Source organism: Cottoperca gobio, unplaced genomic scaffold (genome assembly GCF_900634415.1).
Source record: "Cottoperca gobio unplaced genomic scaffold, fCotGob3.1 fCotGob3_216arrow_ctg1, whole genome shotgun sequence".
NCBI lineage: Eukaryota > Metazoa > Chordata > Actinopteri > Perciformes > Bovichtidae > Cottoperca > Cottoperca gobio.
Window position 1 is genome coordinate 15,868 of NW_021166851.1, and position 21,633 is coordinate 37,500.

Consider the following 21,633-nt stretch of genomic DNA (forward strand, 5'->3'; position numbering starts at 1 on the left):
TGATATTGACACATTGTGACATTGTGACATTGTGACATTGACACATTGTGATATTGACACATTGTGATATTGACACATTGTGACATTGACACATTGTGACATTGACACATTGTGATATTGACACATTGTGATATTGACACATTGTGACATTGACACATTGTGACATTGACACATTGTGATATTGACACATTGTGATATGACACATTGTGACATGACACATTGTGACATTGACACATTGTGATATTGACACATTGTGACATTGTGACATTGTGACATTGACACATTGTGATATTGACACATTGTGATATTGACACATTGTGACATTGACACATTGTGACATTGACACATTGTGATATTGACACATTGTGATATTGACACATTGACACATTGTGACATTGACACATTGTGACATTGACACATTGTGATATTGACACATTGTGACATTGACACATTGTGACATTGACACATTGTTTGTCGCTGGTTAGAAATTAAAAGCTGCTTTTGTCGACTTCTGTGTGAAATCAAGGAGCCGCTGTTTTAAATATTAAAGTGAATTTTGATTTTAAATCTGCCACCAAACGGTTTGTGAGCTGAGAACAGGGACTAAGTGCGCGGGGCTGAGCGAACACAGAATCACTGTCAGCCCCTCTGAAGAGCTCCGTCCATCCGAACACGTGAAACTCTGGAACATTTCTCTAACTTAAGAAAAACTAAACGAGTTCTCTGCAGCTTCACCAGACGCTTCTGTAGTTCTCAGTGTTTCCTGATTATAAAATCACCTCAAGCCCGTTTATATCCTGTAACTATAAATAAAGAGTCTTCTCAGTATAATTACAGTGTCAATAATGAAAATGTTATATTGTTAAGTCTTTAGTGTTGAAAGTATTATTATTGGAATAATATGAATATTAATTTGAAAAGAGAGTAGAAGTAATTGCCTGAACGATAATTACCTGGACCGCAAACAAGCTTTTTTTTTCAAACAAAAAACATGCATTTGAATTTCAAGAATACCCCCCCCCCATCCCCCACACCCCCCCCCTGCTGTTGGAGCTTCTTCAAACTGCTCATTAATGAAGGCACACCTCCTGCTGCTCCGGCTCCGTCAAAACACACGTCTCCTCCCCATCCCGCAGTAACGTTGATCGAATGCGTCCCATAAAGAGGATCCCAGCGACCCCCCCCCCCCCCCTCGGGTTCAGTCGTGGCTGAGGGTTCGGGGCAGCTCGTTGCTCAGGATGTGCCAGCGCTCCACCCGCTGGCCCTGGTTCTTCAGGCAGTCCATCCAGTGACGGAGGCCGTCGCCCTGCGAGTGACAGCTCAGACAGATGCCACCTGAACAAACGGGAAGTCTCAGAAAAGTCTCAGAAAAGTTTTAGACAACTTTTAGAAACGTTTTAGAAAAGTTTTAGAAAGTCTCAGAAAGTCTCATAAAGTCTCAGAAAGTCTCACATCCTCAGTTTCTAATCCGCACTATAATCTTCACCTTTATTTTAGTTTTCACAGCCAGCGGTGGAAAGTCATTTATTCACTCTTCTGTCTCACTTTCAAAAGTTGCTCTGATAACCGAGAGGACACAAATGTTTTAAAATATTTTTGTAATTATTTTTTTTGTTTTTGTCACAAATAAACTCTTCGAGTATTTCCGTCGAACATAAACAGGAAGGACGATTTCAGCAACAAAAAAAACGTTATTAATTTTTATGCACCTCAAAAACCTTTAAACTGTTGATGTTTGATGCTATGTTTGTTTTTTACCTGCTGAAACTCAGATAATACTTCAGGAACACAAACCGCAGCCGTGATCGTGAATTATCAGCAAACCTCGAGTGCTTTTTGTTACCATAATCAGGCAGAATATTAACATAATAATAAACATAACGTGAGAACCAGATTATAAGACAACAAACACAAGATTTGAGTGAACAGCTTCTCCGACACTAATGAGCCGCTTGTGTTACATTCATTAATATTCACAGATTTATTTTGTCAGTATTTCCTCAGACGTTCTGCACTCAAGCATAAAACATATTCTTGAGTGTTTCACAAAAAGGCCTCATGGTTCGAAGAGTTTCTGGACCATTTCAGTGACAGGGTCAGCGTCTCACCTATGAAGTCGTTGGAGCGTCCCAGGTCGTAGTCCCACACCGTCACCTCCAGAGTCTTGTTGGCGAGCTCCGACAGTGAGATCTCGTAGAAGAACTCCTTCAGGGATGAAACACACGCAGAGACTCAGTTCAGTCTGTGAGCCAGCGTTAGTCCATTCTGGACTTTTCTTCATGTTCAAACTCAAACTAACAAGTATTGTGTGTGTATCAAAGCCGGATATATACCCCCCTCTGAGCCATAGAGCTCTATTGTTCATCACACTATTGCACTACATGTTCCTTTATTACCATGAACACACACTAGTTTATTTTGACTCTATCCCAAAATGGTATGAGCATAATTGATGAATAGGCATCCTGGTTTTCTCGGGGGTCTTACCTCGTTGAATTCAGGGTTGAGGGTCTTTTTCATCACAGCTGTTTTGTGCTTGGATTTCTTCTGTATATCGGGCTTCAGGTATCTGACGGCAGGAACAGAGAAGAAGAAAACGTTTGTGCTCATTTTACATCAACATTTTGAGTGCAGTACACCTGCAGTATACCTACAGTACACTTGCAGTACACCTACAGTACACCCACAGTACACCTGCAGTACATCTACAGTACACCCACCGTACAGTACACCTACAGTACAACTACAGTACACCCACAGTACAGTACACCTGCAGTACACCTACAGTACACCTACAGTACACCTGCAGTACACCTACAGTACACCCACCATACAGTACACCTACAGTACTCCCACAGTACAGTACACCTGCAGTACACCTACTGTACACTTATAGTACAGTACACCTACAGTACACCTACAGTACAGTACACTTGCAGTACACCTACAGTACATCCACAGTACAGTACATCTGCAATACACCTACAGTACACCTACAGTACACCTGCAGTGCATCTACAGTACACCCACAGTACAGTACACCTACAGTACACCTGCAGTACAACTACAGTACACCCACAGTACAGTACACCTGCAGTACACCTACAGTACACCTACAGTACACCTACAGTACACCCACAGTACACCTGCAGTACATCTACAGTACACCCACCGTACAGTACACCTACAGTACACCTACAGTACACCCACAGTACAGTACACCTGCAGTACACCTACAGTACACCCACAGTACAGTACATCTGCAATACACCTACAGTACACCTGCAGTACATCTACAGTACACCCACAGTACAGTACACCTACAGTACACCTGCAGTGCATCTACAGTACACCCACAGTACAGTACACCTACAGTACACCTACAGTACACCTACAGTACACCCACAGTACACCTGCAGTGCATCGACAGTACACCCACAGTACAGTACACCTACAGTACACCTACAGTACACCTTTCAGTACAACTACAGTACACCCACAGTACAGTACACCTGCAGTACACCTACAGTACACCTACAGTACACCCACAGTACACCTGCAGTACATCTACAGTACACCCACCGTACAGTACACCTACAGTACACCTACAGTACACCCACAGTACAGTACACCTTTCAGTACAACTACAGTACACCCACAGTACAGTACACCTGCAGTACACCTACAGTACAGTACACCTACAGTACACCCACAGTACAGTACACCTGCAGTACACCCACAGTACAGTACACCTACAGTACACCTACAGTACACCTACAGTACACCTGCAGTGCATCTACAGTACACCCACAGTACAGTACACCTACAGTACACCTGCAGTACATCTACAGTACACCCACAGTACAGTACACCTACAGTACACCTACAGTACACCTGCAGTACACCCACAGTACACCTGCAGTGCATCTACAGTACACCCACAGTACAGTACACCTACAGTACACCTACAGTACACCTACAGTACACCCACAGTACACCTGCAGTACATCTACAGTACACCCACCGTACAGTACACCGTACAGTACACCGTACAGTACACTCACAGTACAGTACACCTACAGTACACCTACAGTACACCCACAGTACAGTACATCTGCAATACACCTACAGTACACCTACAGTACACCTGCAGTGCATCTACAGTACACCCACAGTACAGTACACCTACAGTACACCCACAGTGCAGTACACCTACAGTACACCTACAGTACACCTACAGTACAGTACACCTACAGTACACCTACAGTACACCTACAGTACACCCACAGTACACCTGCAGTGCATCTATAGTACACCCACAGTACAGTACACCTACAGTACACCTACAGTACACCTGCAGTACACCTACAGTACACCCACAGTACAGTACACCTGCAGTACACTTACAGTACACCTACAGTACACCCACAGTACACCTGCAGTACATCTACAGTACACCCACCGTACAGTACACCTACAGTACACCCACAGTACAGTACACCTACAGTACACCTGCAGTACACCTACAGTACACCCACCATACAGTACACCTACAGTACACCCACAGTATAGTACACCTACAGTACACCTACAGTACACCTACAGTACTCCCACAGTACAGTACACCTGCAGTACACCTACAGTACACCTGCAGTACACCTGCAGTACACCCACCGTACAGTACACCTACAGTACACCTGCAGTACACCTACAGTACTCCCACAGTACAGTACACCTGCAGTACACCTACAGTACACCTACAGTACACCTACAGTACACCTACAGTACACATACAGTACTCCCACAGTACAGTACACCTGCAGTACACCTACAGTACACCTGCAGTACACCTACAGTACTCCCACAGTACAGTACACCTGCAGTACACCTACAGTACACCTGCAGTACACCTGCAGTACACCCACCGTACAGTACACCTACAGTACACCTACAGTACTCCCACAGTACAGTACACCTGCAGTACACCTACAGTACACCCACAGTACAGTATACCTGCAGTACACCTACAGTACACCTGCAGTACACCTGCAGTACACCCACCGTACAGTACACCTACAGTACACCTACAGTACACCTATAGTACTCCCACAGTACAGTACACCTGCAGTACACCTACAGTACACCTGCAGTACACCTACAGTACACCCACAGTACACTACACCTGCAGTACACTTACAGTACACCTACAGTACACCCACAGTACACCTGCAGTACATCTACAGTACACCCACCGTACAGTACACCTACAGTACACCCACAGTACAGTACACCTACAGTACACCTGCAGTACACCTGCAGTACACCTACAGTACACCCACCATACAGTACACCTACAGTACACCTACAGTACAGTACACCTGCAGTACACCTACTGTACACCCACAGTATAGTACACCTACAGTACACCTACAGTACACCTACAGTACACCTGCAGTACACCTACAGTACACCTGCAGTACACCTGCAGTACACCCACCGTACAGTACACCTGCAGTACACCTACAGTACACCCACAGTACAGTATACCTGCAGTACACCTACAGTACACCTGCAGTACACCTGCAGTACAGTACACCTACAGTACACCTACAGTACACCTACAGTACTCCCACAGTACAGTACACCTGCAGTACACCTACAGTACACCCACAGTACAGTACACCTACGGTACAGTAAACCTACAGTACACCCACAGTACAGTACACCTGCAGTACGCCTATAGTACACCTTTTTCCATTGACTATATCTTTTTTCCTTATTGTTTATCTCTAATATTGTATCTTCTTTCTCTATTTTATTCTATATTCTATCTATATATTTTCTATAATTGTTTTACTTTATAGATCTGAATTATTCAATTGTATAATACTTTGTATTTTTATATCTATTTCATTATATTTCATATTATATTATTATTATATTTATTTTTAGTCTTTATTTAATTTAATTGGAAAGTACATATCTTTTATCTATATTATATTGTACGCACTTTACTGTACGCAATTTGATTTATTTTCTATTTTGTTGTACCATATATGCTTTCTACATTTCTTATGTTTTCTTCTTTTATAGTATACCATGTTATACCATTAAACCATCTTCTATTTTTTTGTGGTTTATTAAACTTTTTCTCTATTTTGATTTTTTTCTATTTTATTGTAAAATATATAATATATATTTTTTTCTCTATTTTTCTCTATTTTTCCCAAATTTGTATACTTTTATTTGTTCTCTAATTTGTTATATTTTTTGATTTTATTAATATTTTATCCTACTCTTCAAAATATTTTATATCTTTTATTTTATTTTTGCTAAGCTGAGCTGACATGCCGTCTCTCTCAGACACATTTCATTGTGTTAACTTACATATGACAAATAAAAACTTGAAACTTGAAACTCATATTATATATCATATAAAATATATCATCATTATATCGTATTATACATACAATATATATATATATATATTTATTAATTGCGCAGTTTGTGATCCTCTGTCTCTGTCTGTGCAGTGACTTGCAGATATTTCACTTTCATAAAAAACTGAATATTTGCGTCATGCTTCGCTGTGAGCCTAATTAAAAAGGCAATAATTAGACAAAAACACAACATTGTGGAATCACACGAGAGATGATGCAGTAATTAAAGCTGTGTTTGAGTTCTCAGGCAAACATCTGCTCCCTGCAGGATCGTGTTCATCCTGCAGTCTGATGAAATCATGTTTATCATCATTAACAGTAATTAATAATACATCACTGAGTCAGTTTTACAGTGCAGCATACACACACACACACACACACACACACACACACAAGGATGTCCTGCTGTACATCATGCTTTTCACCCACAATCCTTTGCAGCCGTGGATATATGAGCAGGAGGGTCACAGTACGTACTTTGCAGAGCAGCTGCAGTACGTGATTCTCAAAGACGTTCCATGAGTCGTGCATCACTTTCAGCCCATTATTAGCTCAAACACCCCATAAAGTTTTGCAGCTCAGTGCAATTTGCTCAATTATTCACGGGGCAAATTATAAAAGTTGCCTTTGTATGAAGAACAAGCGGAGAAAAATAAAAATGAAATGTTCAGAGCGCCCCGAGCCTTCAGGACAGGAGAGACAAGAGATGTCTCTGTTTCCTTCCCGCGCTAAAAGAAGATGATGTGAAGCGGAGGAAAAAAGAAAACATATAATTGAATGCTGTCATGATCAGTGAATATTATATACCCCATTATATTATATATATTCATATATTTATAAATGTGCTTCTCTGAAGACGCTCATAATGTCTGACAGAAACGAGACAATGTCTGCAAACATCACAGGAGCCTGAGACGCCGTTTGTTTGGAACCTTTGAGGTTTCTTTGTTTCTTCCTCTGCAGGTTTAGCTGCTGCAGAAGCTGCACAATCCTCCGCTGATCCAACGCCACTGATCACAGCTTTCTCTGCAGGTTTGAACAGTGAAACTCACGCTACTGATCGGACAGACTGATGAAGCCAGACTGTCTCAGAGGAGCAGATGAATCATTAAGTGGACCTTTAAAATGAATATTGACTGCTTTTAAAGGGATGTGTTGGCTGAAGTCGAGCCATGCAGAGATCTAAATCTGGTGAATCTGTGTGATCTCCCTCGACCCCTCAGCTGTCACTCGCCTTCTCCTTCTGCCTCGCTCTCCGTTCGTATTCAGACAGCGTGCGACAGAAGGAAAAACTCGGCTCCACTTCAAAGCGAGCGTTCCCTTGAGGGGACCAGGCTGAGAGAAGCCTTTAAATCCCCGACTCTGACACATACTGCACACACTGTTCACTTCCCTCACTCATTATCCTTCCTGCTGGGAAACACACGCTTGCATAATTTATTACAAAAGTTGAATAGATGGCAAAACTTTTGTCTCAGTCATGCTGAGGTCCAGATGTGGAATATAACTAAATACATTTACTCCAGTACTGTACTTAAGTACACATTTAAGGTACTTTACTTTCGATTTTTGTGTATTTCTTTAGTCGATTAGTCATTTAAAAATGTTGTTTTGCTGCTGAATCGCTCTTAAAACGGTGCTTTTGTTTTATTCGTTGTGCAGAAACTCTCTCGCCGCCCAAACAAAGTCTCCTTAACTTCCCCTGCAGACAAGTTCAACACTCTGACATCATCATGTATCTTCTGTCTTTTGTTTTGAACATCAGAGATATTAACCAGAGCTATTACTGGTTAATGTGAAATGCTTGCACACAGTTGGTTCACTAGTTGCTACATTAAGAGAGTGACAACTGAACATTCCTGCATCATGTAAATACATAAAAACACAAAAGGGGAATATAAGCATGTCACTTTTTTGGAAAAGTTTAAAATATGGGCAGCAGCAGAGAATGTTTAAATACGGGAAGGTTGACCGGTCTGCACACGTCGGCTTTCAAAAATCCAAAGAGCTAAAGTATTTCTGGGTATTTCATGGATGGACTCTGACTGCAGCGCTACAACCTGCTGTGTCTCCATGTCTTTGTGTCGGACTGTAACTGTTGTGTACACGTTGTACAGATCCTTGTTGTTCTATATAAATATAATTGGCTGAGTTCTTACATCTTGACGTAGGGGTCGGAGAACCCGTTGACGTCCATGGCTGCCAGGTGGGCGCAGCGCTTCACGCCCACACAGAGACCCCCGCTGCGGCGTCCTTCACCTCCTCCTCCATCCACGTCTAGATTCTCCGAACTGAGCGGAGGCAGAAACTGCAGAGAGAGAAGAAGACGACCTCTTTCCTCCAGGCTGTGCAGCTGCTCGTTCTCCCACTGCGGACACAGCAATAACACGTTTAGACGGATTAGTTTATTCGGTTAGTTTAGTCAGATTAGTTTAGACGGATTAGTCTATTCAGATTAGTTTATTCAGGTTAGTTTAGTCAGGTTAGTTTAGTCGGATTAGTTTAGTCTGGTTAGTTTAGTCAGATTAGTTTAGTCTGGTTAGTTTAGTTGGATTAGTTTAGTCTGGTTAGTTCAGTCAGGTTAGTTTAGTCAGGTTAGTTTAGTCAGGTTAGTTTAGTCAGGTTAGTTTAGTCTGATTAGTTTAGTCAGGTTAGTTTAGTCAGGTTAGTTTAGTCAGGTTAGTTTAGTCAGATTAGTTTAGTCAGGTTAGTTTAGTCGGATTAGTTTAGTTGGGTTAGTTTAATCACGTTAGTTTAGTCAGGTTAGTTTAGACGGATTAGTTTATTCAGATTAGTTTAGTCAGGTTAGTTTAATCACGTTAGTTTAGTCAGGTTAGTTTAGTCAGGTTAGTTTAATCACGTTAGTTTAGTCAGGTTAATCACGTTAGTTTAATCACGTTAATTTAGTCAGGTTAGTTTATTCAGGTTAGTTTAGTCACATTAGTTTTATCAGGTTAGTTTAATCACGTTAGTTTAATCACGTTAATTTAGTCAGGTTAGTTTATTCAGGTTAGTTTAATCACGTTAGTTTAGTCAGGTTATTTGAGTCAGGTTAGTTTAGTCAGGTTAGTTTAGTCAGATTAGTTTAGACGGATTAGTTTAGTCTGGTTAGTTTAGTCAGGTTAGTTTAGTCAGGTTAGTTTAGTCTGATTAGTTTAGTTGGGTTAGTTTAATCACGTTAGTTTAGTCAGGTTAGTTTAGACGGATTAGTTTATTTAGATTAGTTTAGTCAGGTTAGTTTAATCACGTTAGTTTAGTCATGTTAGTTTAGTCAGGTTAGTTTAATCACGTTAGTTTAGTCAGGTTAGTTTAGTCAGGTTAGTTTAGTCAGGTTAGTTTAGTCTGATTAGTTTAGTCAGGTTAGTTTAGTCAGGTTAGTTTAGTCAGATTAGTTTAGTCAGGTTAGTTTAGTCGGATTAGTTTAGTTGGGTTAGTTTAATCACGTTAGTTTAGTCAGGTTAGTTTAGACGGATTAGTTTATTCAGATTAGTTTAGTCAGGTTAGTTTAATCACGTTAGTTTAGTCAGGTTAGTTTAGTCAGGTTAGTTTAATCACGTTAGTTTAGTCAGGTTAATCACGTTAGTTTAATCACGTTAATTTAGTCAGGTTAGTTTATTCAGGTTAGTTTAGTCACATTAGTTTTATCAGGTTAGTTTAATCACGTTAGTTTAATCACGTTAATTTAGTCAGGTTAGTTTATTCAGGTTAGTTTAATCACGTTTGTTTAGTCAGGTTATTTGAGTCAGGTTAGTTTAGTCAGGTTAGTTTAGTCAGATTAGTTTAGACGGATTAGTTTAGTCTGGTTAGTTTAGTCAGGTTAGTTTAGTCAGGTTAGTTTAGTCGGATTAGTTTAGTTGGGTTAGTTTAATCACGTTAGTTTAGTCAGGTTAGTTTAGACGGATTAGTTTATTTAGATTAGTTTAGTCAGGTTAGTTTAATCACGTTAGTTTAGTCATGTTAGTTTAGTCAGGTTAGTTTAATCACGTTAGTTTAGTCAGGTTAGTTTAGTCAGGTTAGTTTAATCACGTTAGTTTAGACGGATTAGTTTAGTCTGGTTAGTTTAGTCACGTTAGTTTAGTCACGTTAGTTTAGTCACGTTAGTTTAGTCAGGTTAGTTTAATCACGTTAGTTTAATCACGTTAATTTAGTCAGGTTAGTTTAGTCAGGTTAGTTTAATCGCGTTAGTTTAGTCAGGTTAGTTTAGTCAGGTTAGTTTAGTCGGATTAGTTTAGTCGGGTTAGTTTAATCACGTTAGTTTAGTCAGGTTAGTTTAGTCAGGTTAGTTTATTCGGGTTAGTTTAGACAGATCAGTTTAGTCAGGTTAGTTTAGTTTAGACGGATTAGTTTATTCAGATCAGTTTAGTCTGGTTAGTTTCGACGGATTAGTTTAGTCAGATTAGTTTAGATGGATTAGTTTAGTCGGATTAGTTTAGTTGGGTTAGTTTAATCACGTTAATTTAGTCAGGTTAGTTTAGACGGATTAGTTTATTTAGATTAGTTTAGTCAGGTTAGTTTAATCACGTTAGTTTAGTCATGTTAGTTTAGTCAGGTTAGTTTAATCACGTTAGTTTAGTCAGGTTAGTTTAGTCAGGTTAGTTTAATCACGTTAGTTTAATCATGTTAGTTTAGTCAGGTTAGTTTAGACAGATTACTTTAGTCGGATTAGTTTGGTCACGTTAATTTAGTCACGTTAGTTTAATCAGGTTAGTTTAGTCGGATTAGTTTGGTCAGGTTAGTTTAGTGAAGTTAGTTTAGTCAGGTTAGTTTAGTCGGATTAGTTTAGTCACGTTGGTTTATTCAGATTAGTTTAGTCATGTTAGTTTATTCAGATTAGTTTAGTCAGGTTAGTTTAGTCGGATTAGTTTAGTCGGATTAGTTTAATCACGTTAGTTTAGTCAGGTTAGTTTAGTCGGATTAGTTTAGTCAGGTTAGTTTAGTCAGGTTAGTTTAGTTTAGTCAGGTTGGTTTAGTCAGGTTAGTTTAGACGGATTTGTTTAGTCTGGTTTGTTTAGTCACGTTAGTTTAGTCAGGTTAGTTTAATCACGTTAGTTTAATCACGTTAGTTTAGTCGGGTTAGTTTAGTCAGGTTAGTTTAGTCAGGCTAGTTTAGTCGGGTTAGTTTAGACAGATCATTTTATTCAGATTAGTTTAGTCGGATTAGTTTATTCAGATTAGTTTAGTCGGATTAGTTTAGTCGGGTTAGTTTAGTTGGGTTAGTTTAGTCAGGTTAGTTTAATCACGTTAGTTTAGTCGGGTTAGTCTAGATGGATTAGTTTATTAAGATTAGTTTAGTCAGATTAGTTTATTAAGATTAGTTTAGTCGGATTAGTTTATTCAGATTAGTTTAGTCGGGTTAGTTTAGACGGATTAGTTTATTCAGATTACTTTAGTCGGGTTAGTTTAGTCGGGTTTGTTTAGTCAGGTTAGTTTAATCACGTTAGTTTAGTCTTATTACTTTATTCAGATTACTTTAGTCGGGTTAGTTTAGTCGGGTTAGTTTAGTCAGGTTAGTTTAATCACGTTAGTTTAGTCGTATTAGTTTATTCAGATTAGTTTGTCGGGTTAGTTTAGTCAGATTAGTTTATTCGGGTTAATTTAGACAGATTAGTTTATTCAGATTAGTTTAGTCAGGTTAGTTCAATCACGTTAGTTTATTCAGATTAGTTTATTCGGGTTAGTTTAGACAGATTAGTTTATTCAGATCAGTTTAGTCAGGTTAGTTTAGACGGGTTAGTTTAGTCACATTAGTTTAATAAGTGTTCCTCCTGCGCTGACCTCTCACTTTACACACATGTTTTATGATCTAATAAAACAGTTTATAATAAAAGTTACTTTATTAATTCTGCTCATTAATTTCAGAATATAACAACAGAAGCATGTTTGACATTTTGAGAACAGATGATGGAAGAAAGTCTTGAGTTATTAACGTGGCTGAACTAAAACACGTAGAAGCTTCAAACACGCAGTTTTGCTTCTATTTCGATTGTCGGACTTCCCTTAATAAATATCCATTGAAACAACATTATTCACAATAACTACATTATCGTTATTCAAAAACATCTGAAAAGGACTTAAATGAGCAAAGATTAATTGTTTTTATCCTTTTTCTTTTTAAGTTTCGGAATTGTACTAGGGATCATTATGAGATATTTTCCATTGATATTTAAACTTTATTTAAATCCTTTACTGTCATAATATATATATATATATATATATATATATATATATATATATATATATATATATGTATTAAAACTATAGTAACAGCTTGAGTTTGGTGTGGTGGTGCAGCAGCGGTGCATCATGGGGGTTCTTCTCTCCTCCTCTCTCTGATTCAAAGGTTAAACATCAGAGTTTCTCCTGCACGCTGTTCGGCTGCCACTAACGTTTGCGCCAGTGAAGCACGTCCTCACCTGTAAGCCGTGTCGGCCACGACTGATGAAGAAGGTGTTAAATGTTGAGCTTCATGCGAGACCTGCAGACTGTGGGAGTCGAGCCTTTTCACTGCAGCTATAATCACATTTCTAATTTAATTTCATCCCAAACATGAGCTCATGAGACGCACACACCACCTCCACCTGCTGACGGTGTTCATTAAAACTCATCCCACCATCTTTGACTTGACGCAGCAGAGGGTGTGAAGATCGATAGTTTTAATTCTCCATGTCTCTCCCCCCTCCTGTGGTGAGGGTCCGCTCTCTATTAGACTAATCCCCCCACCAGTCCTCACACTTTAACTTTTCAGCTTTCATCTGTTTGAACAAAAGAACAAAGGGGAAAATGTTTTTCACGTTTTGTATTAATTGTTTCCTACAAATTCAGCCGGCTTCCCAGCGTCCGACACAATACACCTGCAGCTGAGAAAACAAAGAAAAAGGTCAGAACCGGCGATCGATGGCTTCAGCACAGCTGGGCAGGATTGGTGGGAGAGGCCCTGCACTCGATGAGATTTCAGCTCAGCTACTTTTCTACAGAGTCGACCGGCTGAAATTAATAAGCCATCAGATATCTGCTCCAACCCACAGTTCAGGAAGCGTGTCGGAGGAAATGTCATCAGGCTGCAGGTTTATGTTCCAGGTGAGCGGCTGACGGACTTCAAGTGAGCTTCAGAGTCAACTGACAGACGACGGGTTTCAATTTAAAGGTATATATGAAGGATTTTGGTCCTGAACGTTTGGATCTTAAGTTCTCAGAGAAACAAGCTGAGCAAACGTTGGCGGCAGCTGAACAGCGTGCAGGAGAGAAGAACTCCCATGATGCACCGCTGCTGCACCACCACACCAAACTCCCATGATGCACCTCTGCTGCACTACCACACCAAACTCCCATGATGCACCTCTGCTGCACCACCACACCAAATTCCAGCTGTTTTTCACTTTTGCTCACATTGTGAAACAGTGGATTCTCCGAGTGCTTCACTAATTAAGGATGTTTTTGGTCTGAGGAAAACATTCATTCATAGCTGCTGGAATATATTCAGAAAGCTTCCATTGAGGCTGAAGGAAAACCATTGATTACTGAAAACCAGCCATACATTTGTAACCAAGCTGCTTCATTTCACTCATCAGCGGATTAATTGTGAATATTTAGCAGAACGGAGCTGTCCTCTACTTCAAGGATCAATTCTTGTCTTATGCAACACAGATTTGCACATTGAAATGCAGCTGTAGTCCATTTGCTACACAAGGAAAACTAAAAAACTAAAGCTGTAGTGAGTTCCTGTAGCTTGACTTTGCATCAGGAGGAATGTAAACAACATAACAAAAACATTGGCCAGCTGAGGGGAAGGTAGGCGACTAATGAGCTCACACACAGTTTAACTCTACCGGCGTCACACACATCTGAACACAGGAATCTAAACAGAGCTTTAAAAGTAACTAATTGGACCCCAAAGTCTTATTTTCTACAAATAAGTGTCAGACACCAGCACACAGCACGCTGCAAACTAATTATCTGCCTCCAAAAAAGTCAGAAACAGACGACAAACAGAAAAGACAGAATTTTTCACCTGCAAACAAGCAGCTGCCAAAATCACGACATGTGAGGAATAAGAACCAGTTAATGACAAACAAGTCCCACATCAACACCAACAAGTCTCAAATCAAGACCAACAAGTCTCAAATCAAGACCAACAAGTCCCACATCAAGACCAACAAGTCCCACATCAACACCAACCAGTCTCAAATCAAAACCAACAAGTCCCAAATCAAGACCAACAAGTACCAAATCAAGACCAACAAGTCCCACATCAAGACCAACAAGTCCCACATCAACACCAACCAGTCTCAAATCAAGACCAACAAGTCCCAAATCAAGACCAACAAGTCCCAAATCAAGACCAACAAGTCCCACATCAAGACCAACAAGCCTCAAATCAAGACCAACAAGTCCCAAATCAAGACCAACAAGTCCCACATCAAGACCAACAAGTCCCACATCAACACCAACTAGTCTCAAATAAAGACCAACAAGTCTCAAATCAAGACCAACAAGTCCCAAATCAAGACCAACAAGTCCCAAATCAAGACCAACAAGTCTCAAATCAAGACCAACAAGTCCCAAATCAAGACCAACCAGTCCCACATCAACACCAACAAGTCTCAAATCAAGACCAACAAGTCCCAAATCAAGACCAACAAGTCCCACATCAACACCAACCAGTCTCAAATCAAGACCAACAAGTCCCAAATCAAGTCCAACAAGTCCCAAATCAAGACCAACAAGTCTCAAATCAAGACCAACAAGTCCCAAATCAAGACCAACAAGTCCCCAACAAGTCCCAAATCAAGACCAACAAGTCCCAAATCAAGACCAACAAGTCTCAAATCAAGACCAACAAGTCCCAAATCAAGACCAACAAGTCCCCAACAAGTCCCAAATCAAGACCAACAAGTCCCAAATCAAGACCAACAAGTCCCAAATCAAGACCAACAAGTCTCAAATCAAGACCAACAAGTCCCAAATCAAGACCAACCAGTCCCACATCAACACCAACAAGTCTCAAATCAAGACCAACAAGTCTCAAATCAAGACCAACAAGTCCCAAATCAAGACCAACAAGTCCCAAATCAAGACCAACAAGTCCCACATCAAGACCAACAAGTCTCAAATCAAGACCAACAAGTCCCAAATCAAGACCAACAAGTCCCCAACAAGTCCCAAATCAAGACCAACAAGTCCCAAATCAAGACCAACACGTCCCATATCAAGACCAACAAGTCCCAAATCAAGACCAACAAGTCCCACATCAAGACCAACAAGTCTCAAATCAAGACCAACAAGTCTCAAATCAAGACCAACAAGTCCCAAATCAAGACCAACAAGTCCCAAATCAAGACCAACATGTCCCAAATCAAGACCAACAAGTCCCAAATCAAGACCAACAAGTCCCAAATCAAGACCAACAAGTCCCACATCAAGACCAACAAGTCTCAAATCAAGACCAACAAGTCCCAAATCAAGACCAACATGTCCCATATCAAGACCAACAAGTCCCAAATCAAGACCAACATGTCCCAAATCAAGACCAACAAGTCCCAAATCAAGACCGACAAGTCCCAAATCAAGACCAACAAGTCCCAAATCAACACCAACAAGTCCCAAATCAAGACCAAAATTAAGTCCAAGTCAAGTCCAATTAGTCAGAGTCAAGTCTTAAATTCATGAAAACAATTTCCAAATCAAGTCCAAAAAGTCTCAAGTTAAGACCAACGTGTCCCAGGTCAACACATAAATCAAGTCAAGACGTTCAGAGTCAGGATGTGTATGTTGATGGCGCTGTCTTTGAATAGCTGATCACATGTTTGGGGGGTTTGAAGAAGCCACATCATCATCCAAACACTTCCCAGAGGTCCCTGATTAATCAGACAATGTGTTTTCTAGATTTAGATTATAATTCTTGTTTTCTGTATTGTCAGGTAATAACGACATCGTACTCACCCAGTGAGAGATCTGGGTGCACGGTGGCGTCGCTAAGAATAAGTCAAGGAGGCTAAAAATGAGGCCCAAGTTGTAATGAACCAAAATGATCTGGGAGATTCAGTCTGAGGTCTGATACTGACATTTAATTCTAAAAAGTGCCTGAAACGAGTGAATTGGTACTGAGAAGCAATGAAATGAAGTCGCTCCACTGGACGTGACACCCAGCACCACGGAGAGCAGTTCAGTCTCTCCCAGAGCTCTTTAAGGGTCCCGGGGTCGTCCAGAAAAAAGAGAAGTAGTTTCATCTCATAACGGTTTAATTTACTGGAGATGAGCCCGGTTAGAGGGCGTATAATAAGAACTAATTCAGATAATAGGTTTCACTGCACTCTGCTGCTGTTATCTGCACACATGGAGAGGATCAGAGTGAACTGATGATGTAAAACATTCTGTATCCGCTTCTTTATACAGAGTTCATCTGAAAATGGCGGACACTTCTCTGTGAAATAACAGGATGAATGACCTTTTAAAGAAATACTTCATCTCTCTCTCTCCTCCTGATAGTGAAAATCTCATGTCTGTGCAGTCAGGACAGGGTTAGCTTAGCTTAGCATAAAGACTAGTAGCAGTTGGAAATATCTATTCTGGCCGTGTAGCGTTAGACATAAATCAAGGCCAACAACTTCAAGGTTAAGACTTAAATTAAGGACCTCGAGGAAATATTCAGATTTAATGTGATTAAACGTCTTTGATCCGTACCATGTATACGAAACGGCCTCCAGCCATTAATTATAGAGCGTAGTTTAGGATGCAACACCACAACCAGGACTGTAGCATCAAGCCTGATGAATATTTTATAACACTGAGACCTTCTCAACGCAGGTCTCTGGTCACACAGGAGCGTACTGAGGCTGCATTCACACGTCTCCCAATGAACATGACTCTGACTCTTATTTGAACTCTGCGGTCAGTCAGTTTCCACCTAATTGGTTTTAATTTGTTCTCGCAGCTCTAGAAATTGAAAAAATAAAGCCGGCTGTGGAATACTTCAAGGGGCTTAAATCCTCCAGGCCGGTCTGTGAGGCTGGCAGCTTGAAGTCTTCCAGGAGAATTTCACAGACTGTATTTACAGTTTCTCTGAAACATATACGAAGAGTACGTCTAAATGTATAACCTGTGATGCAGATAGAAGAGCAATGGGTCCAAAAATGTTTAAAAAATAGTGATACTTTAAAAAGAAAATCTATATATTTTAGGGTCAAATTCCAAAATCTTGTTGGCTTTAAAGGCGATATTTCTTTCTTCCATCACAGAGAAGGACGGCAGGATGGCTCCACGTTGCTTGTAGTCGTTTTGTAAACATCTTGTAGGTAAACTGTAACTTTAAAGTTATGTTGTTGGTTGGAAACTGCAACTAAACTTCAATATTGTGTGGCCATATGACTCCATACTGACACTCCTATACTCCTACATCTATATCTATATAGAGATATATATAGATATATAAATATCTATATATATATATATATATAGATATATCTATATATATCTATGTATATATAGATCTCTATATCTATATATAGAGATATAGATAGATATATATATATATATATATATATATATATATATATATAGATATATCTATATATATCTATGTATATATAGATCTCTATATCTATATATAGAGATATAGATAGATATATATATATATATATATATATATATATATATATATATATATATATATCTATTTATATATATATATATATATATATAGATATATATAGATATATATAGATATATACATAGATATATATAGATATATCTATATATATATATATATGTATATATATAAATAGATATAGATATATCTATATATATATATATATATAGATATCTATATATATATATATATAGATATCTATATATATATAGATATCTATATATCTATATATAGATATAAACTATAATTGTCTCTAACACGAGGGACGCTGAGGACACATCCCAAACACTTTGTGAAATGGCCTATTTGTCCCCATCACCTTTTTAAAAGCATAATTTGTGAAAATCTCTCTGAAAAATAACAATTTCTCTAATGTCTAAAACATACGCTGAGTTTTATTAATGTTTTTACTCTGAGCCACGACGTCCCCCACCGTCACTTTCAACACAGAATGAAGCCCGTGGTTAAAACAGGTACATTACGTAACTTAGCTTACGTTATTTTAAGTAAGTAAACGTTGACTTCTGGGTTCACACGGGACACGAACGCACTGGACGCGAACGCACGGGACACGAACGCACTACAGTGCTAACATAATATTATGACGTTTTCTTGTACAATTACAACCTGAACACCTCCCTGTGTAATTGGATTCTGGACCGAGATAGTACTCGTCGAGAACAGCCCACCGCCCTCGTCTCATGTGTGGAGCAAGTCATGATGGAAGACGTGGGTCAAGTGCAGGTTAATCCTTCACTGTCTTTGCTACGCTTTGTCCAACGGGGAAAAGTCACCACAAAGTCACAAGTTATGCAGATTTAACGGATGGAATCTACAACGGAAAAAAGTAAATACAGCAACAACAAAGTCTACTTATAACTGAAGCTGGAGGAAGGTGGTTCATGGGCCGGGGGGTGGGGGGGGGGCATGAATGGGAGTACATGTGAGTCTTAAAAATAGATGTTCTGATATACGGATTCATAACATGTCCCACACGACAAGTCCTCCAACACATGCGTTCACATAGGTTGTTTGTTCGTACGCTCTAATACGACCGACAGGCCGCTAGCGGCGGAAGTAGATCAACACGTCCTTCAACGTCACCGTTTTAAACGTTTGGTTGTGAAAAGGTTGCAGCTTTTAGTGGAGGGAACCAGCGGTGCTACCTTCAGGGTCGGACACAGAAACACGTCCCTGCGGCGCCGTGTTTGGTTGTTTCTCAGTTTTTAACTTCCGGAAAGATGGTTTTTGTTGTATTGTTTCCAATTCAACCAATTATAGATCTTATTGTATCCTTGAGTAAAAAATAGCCGTGAATTATTCAGGATTAAGTAAAAACTACTTGTTTTTCATTAAACTTGGTGGAAGGATGAATATTTGGTAGTAAATATTTAACTCAGTGAAAGTGGAAAATAATATGAATATATAGTTTTGTGGCAGTTTTTCGACATCAGAGCAACTTTTTAAAAAGTGAGACACGCGTTAAATAAACTAAATATACACAATCACCAGATTTATTCTTGCATCACATCTGGATCAGATTACATTAGAAGTGCTGCTGGGTGACTTTGTGTCCCCAGAGTATCACAGTCCCTCCCTGAATCATTTCCCCGTCATGGCGTGTGCCTTATTAGAAGTATAAGTGTAATTAATGACCTTCCTGCTCTGCAGCCTCACAGCACAAAGTGTTGTCTGTAAACCTGAAGCTGCAGCAGCAGGATCGTGTCACACTGTGGGAGATCTAATGAAATATTGTTTTCAATCGGTGTCAGACTGCACATTAAGCTTTGAGACATGTCAGCTTGTGATGAATCATCTGGATCATCGCGCAGAAAGACACCAGAGACAAATCAGATACTTTCAATCTTTTTAAAAGACACAACAAGGATGAAACCTTTTGGCTTGTTTTGGTTCCAACTTAATATCAGCTGCTGTATCCTGACATGTTGCTGTTCAAATGTCACATTGGGAACATTTGCTTCTAAAAATCTGATGCAGGGAGTCTTTGGTCTCCAAAACTGTAAATAAACCATGATGGACATGGAAGCACTGTGTGAGAGGAGAGAGGAAACAGGAGAGGAGAGAGGAAACGGGAGAGGAGAGAGGAAACAAATAGAGGAAACAGGAGAGGAGAGACAAAACAAAGAGAGGAAACAGGAAACAGGAGAGGAGAGAGGAAACAAAGAGAGGAAACAGGAGAGGAGAGAGTAAACAGGAAAGGAGAGAGTAAACAGGAGAGGAGAGAGGAAACAGGAGAGGAAACAGGAAACAGGAAACAGGAGAGGAGAGAGGAAACAAAGAGAGGAAACAGGAGAGGAGAGGAAACAGGAGAGGAGAGAGTAAACAGGAGAGGAGAGAGGAAACAGAAGGAGAGAGTAAACTGGAGAGGAGAGAGGAAACAGGAGAGGAGAGAGTAAACTGGAGAGGAGAGAGGAAACAGGAAACAGGAAACAGGAGAGGAGAGAGGAAACAGGAGAGGAAACAGGAGAGGAAACAGGAAACAGGAGAGGAGATAGTAAACAGGAGAGGAGAGAGGAAACAGGAAACAGGAAACAGGAGAGGAGAGAGGAAACAAAGAGAGGAAACAGGAGAGGAGAGAGTAAACAGGAGAGGAGAGAAGAAACAGGAGAGAAGAGAGGAAACAGGAGAGGAGAGACGAAACAGGAGAGGAGAGAGGAAACAAAGAGAGGAAACAGGAGAGGAGAGAGTGAACAGGAGAGGAGAGAAGAAACAGGAGAGGAGAGAGGAAGCAGGAGAGGAGAGAGGAAGCAGGAGAGGAAACAGGAAACCAGAGAGGAGAGAGTAAACAGGAGAGGAGAGAGGAAACAGGAGAGGAAACAGGAAACAGGAAACAGGAGAGGAGAGAGGAAACAAATAGAGGAAACAGGAGAGGAGAGACAAAACAGGAGAGGAGAGACGAAACAGGAGAGGAGAGAAGAAACAAAGAGAGGAAACAGGAAAGGGGAGAGGAAACAAAGAGAGGAAACAGGAGAGGAGAGAGTAAACGGGAGAGGAGAGAGGAAACAAGGACAGGAGAGAGGAAACAAGGAGAGGAGAGTGGAAACAAAGAGAGGAAACAGGAGAGGTTACAACGAAAGGAGAGGAAACAAGACAGGAAATAAGAGCGGAAATAGGAGAGGAAACAAGGAGAGAGGAGATAGGAAAAATTAAACGAGAAAGGAAACAGGAGAGATTACAAAGAGAGAGGAGAGGAAACAAGACAGGAAATAGGAAAGGAAATAGGGAGACGAAAAAAGGAAACAGGAGAGAGTAAATATTAAACAAAAGAGGAAACAGAAGAGATTACAGAGAGGAGAGGAAACAAGACAGGAAACAAGACAGGAAACAGACCAGGAAATGAGAAGAAGAAACAAAGAAACAGGAGAGATAACAACAAAGGGAGAGGAAATAGGAAACAGGAAACAAAGAGAGGAAACAAGTGTGTCGTAGCTGAAGTCACATTGTGAACATTTGCTTCTAAATTCTTTGGTCTCCACAGCTGTAAATAAACCATGTGGACGTGTCTCACGTGAGATGTTTTAATTTTAA

The 21,633-nt window shown here is 40.0% G+C and overlaps 1 protein-coding gene across 1 annotated transcript in view; it reads right to left on the minus strand.

The window, feature by feature from the left end:
• Positions 1–379: 379 nt before the first annotated feature.
• Positions 380–21,633, minus strand: part of LOC115004903 (double C2-like domain-containing protein alpha) — a 28,379-nt gene continuing 7,125 nt past the window's right edge. The window contains 4 exon segments of the mRNA XM_029426634.1: positions 380–1,335; positions 2,109–2,205; positions 2,488–2,569; positions 8,600–8,808. Coding sequence (XP_029282494.1) covers positions 1,199–1,335; positions 2,109–2,205; positions 2,488–2,569; positions 8,600–8,808 — 525 coding nt within the window. The 3' untranslated portion in view covers positions 380–1,198.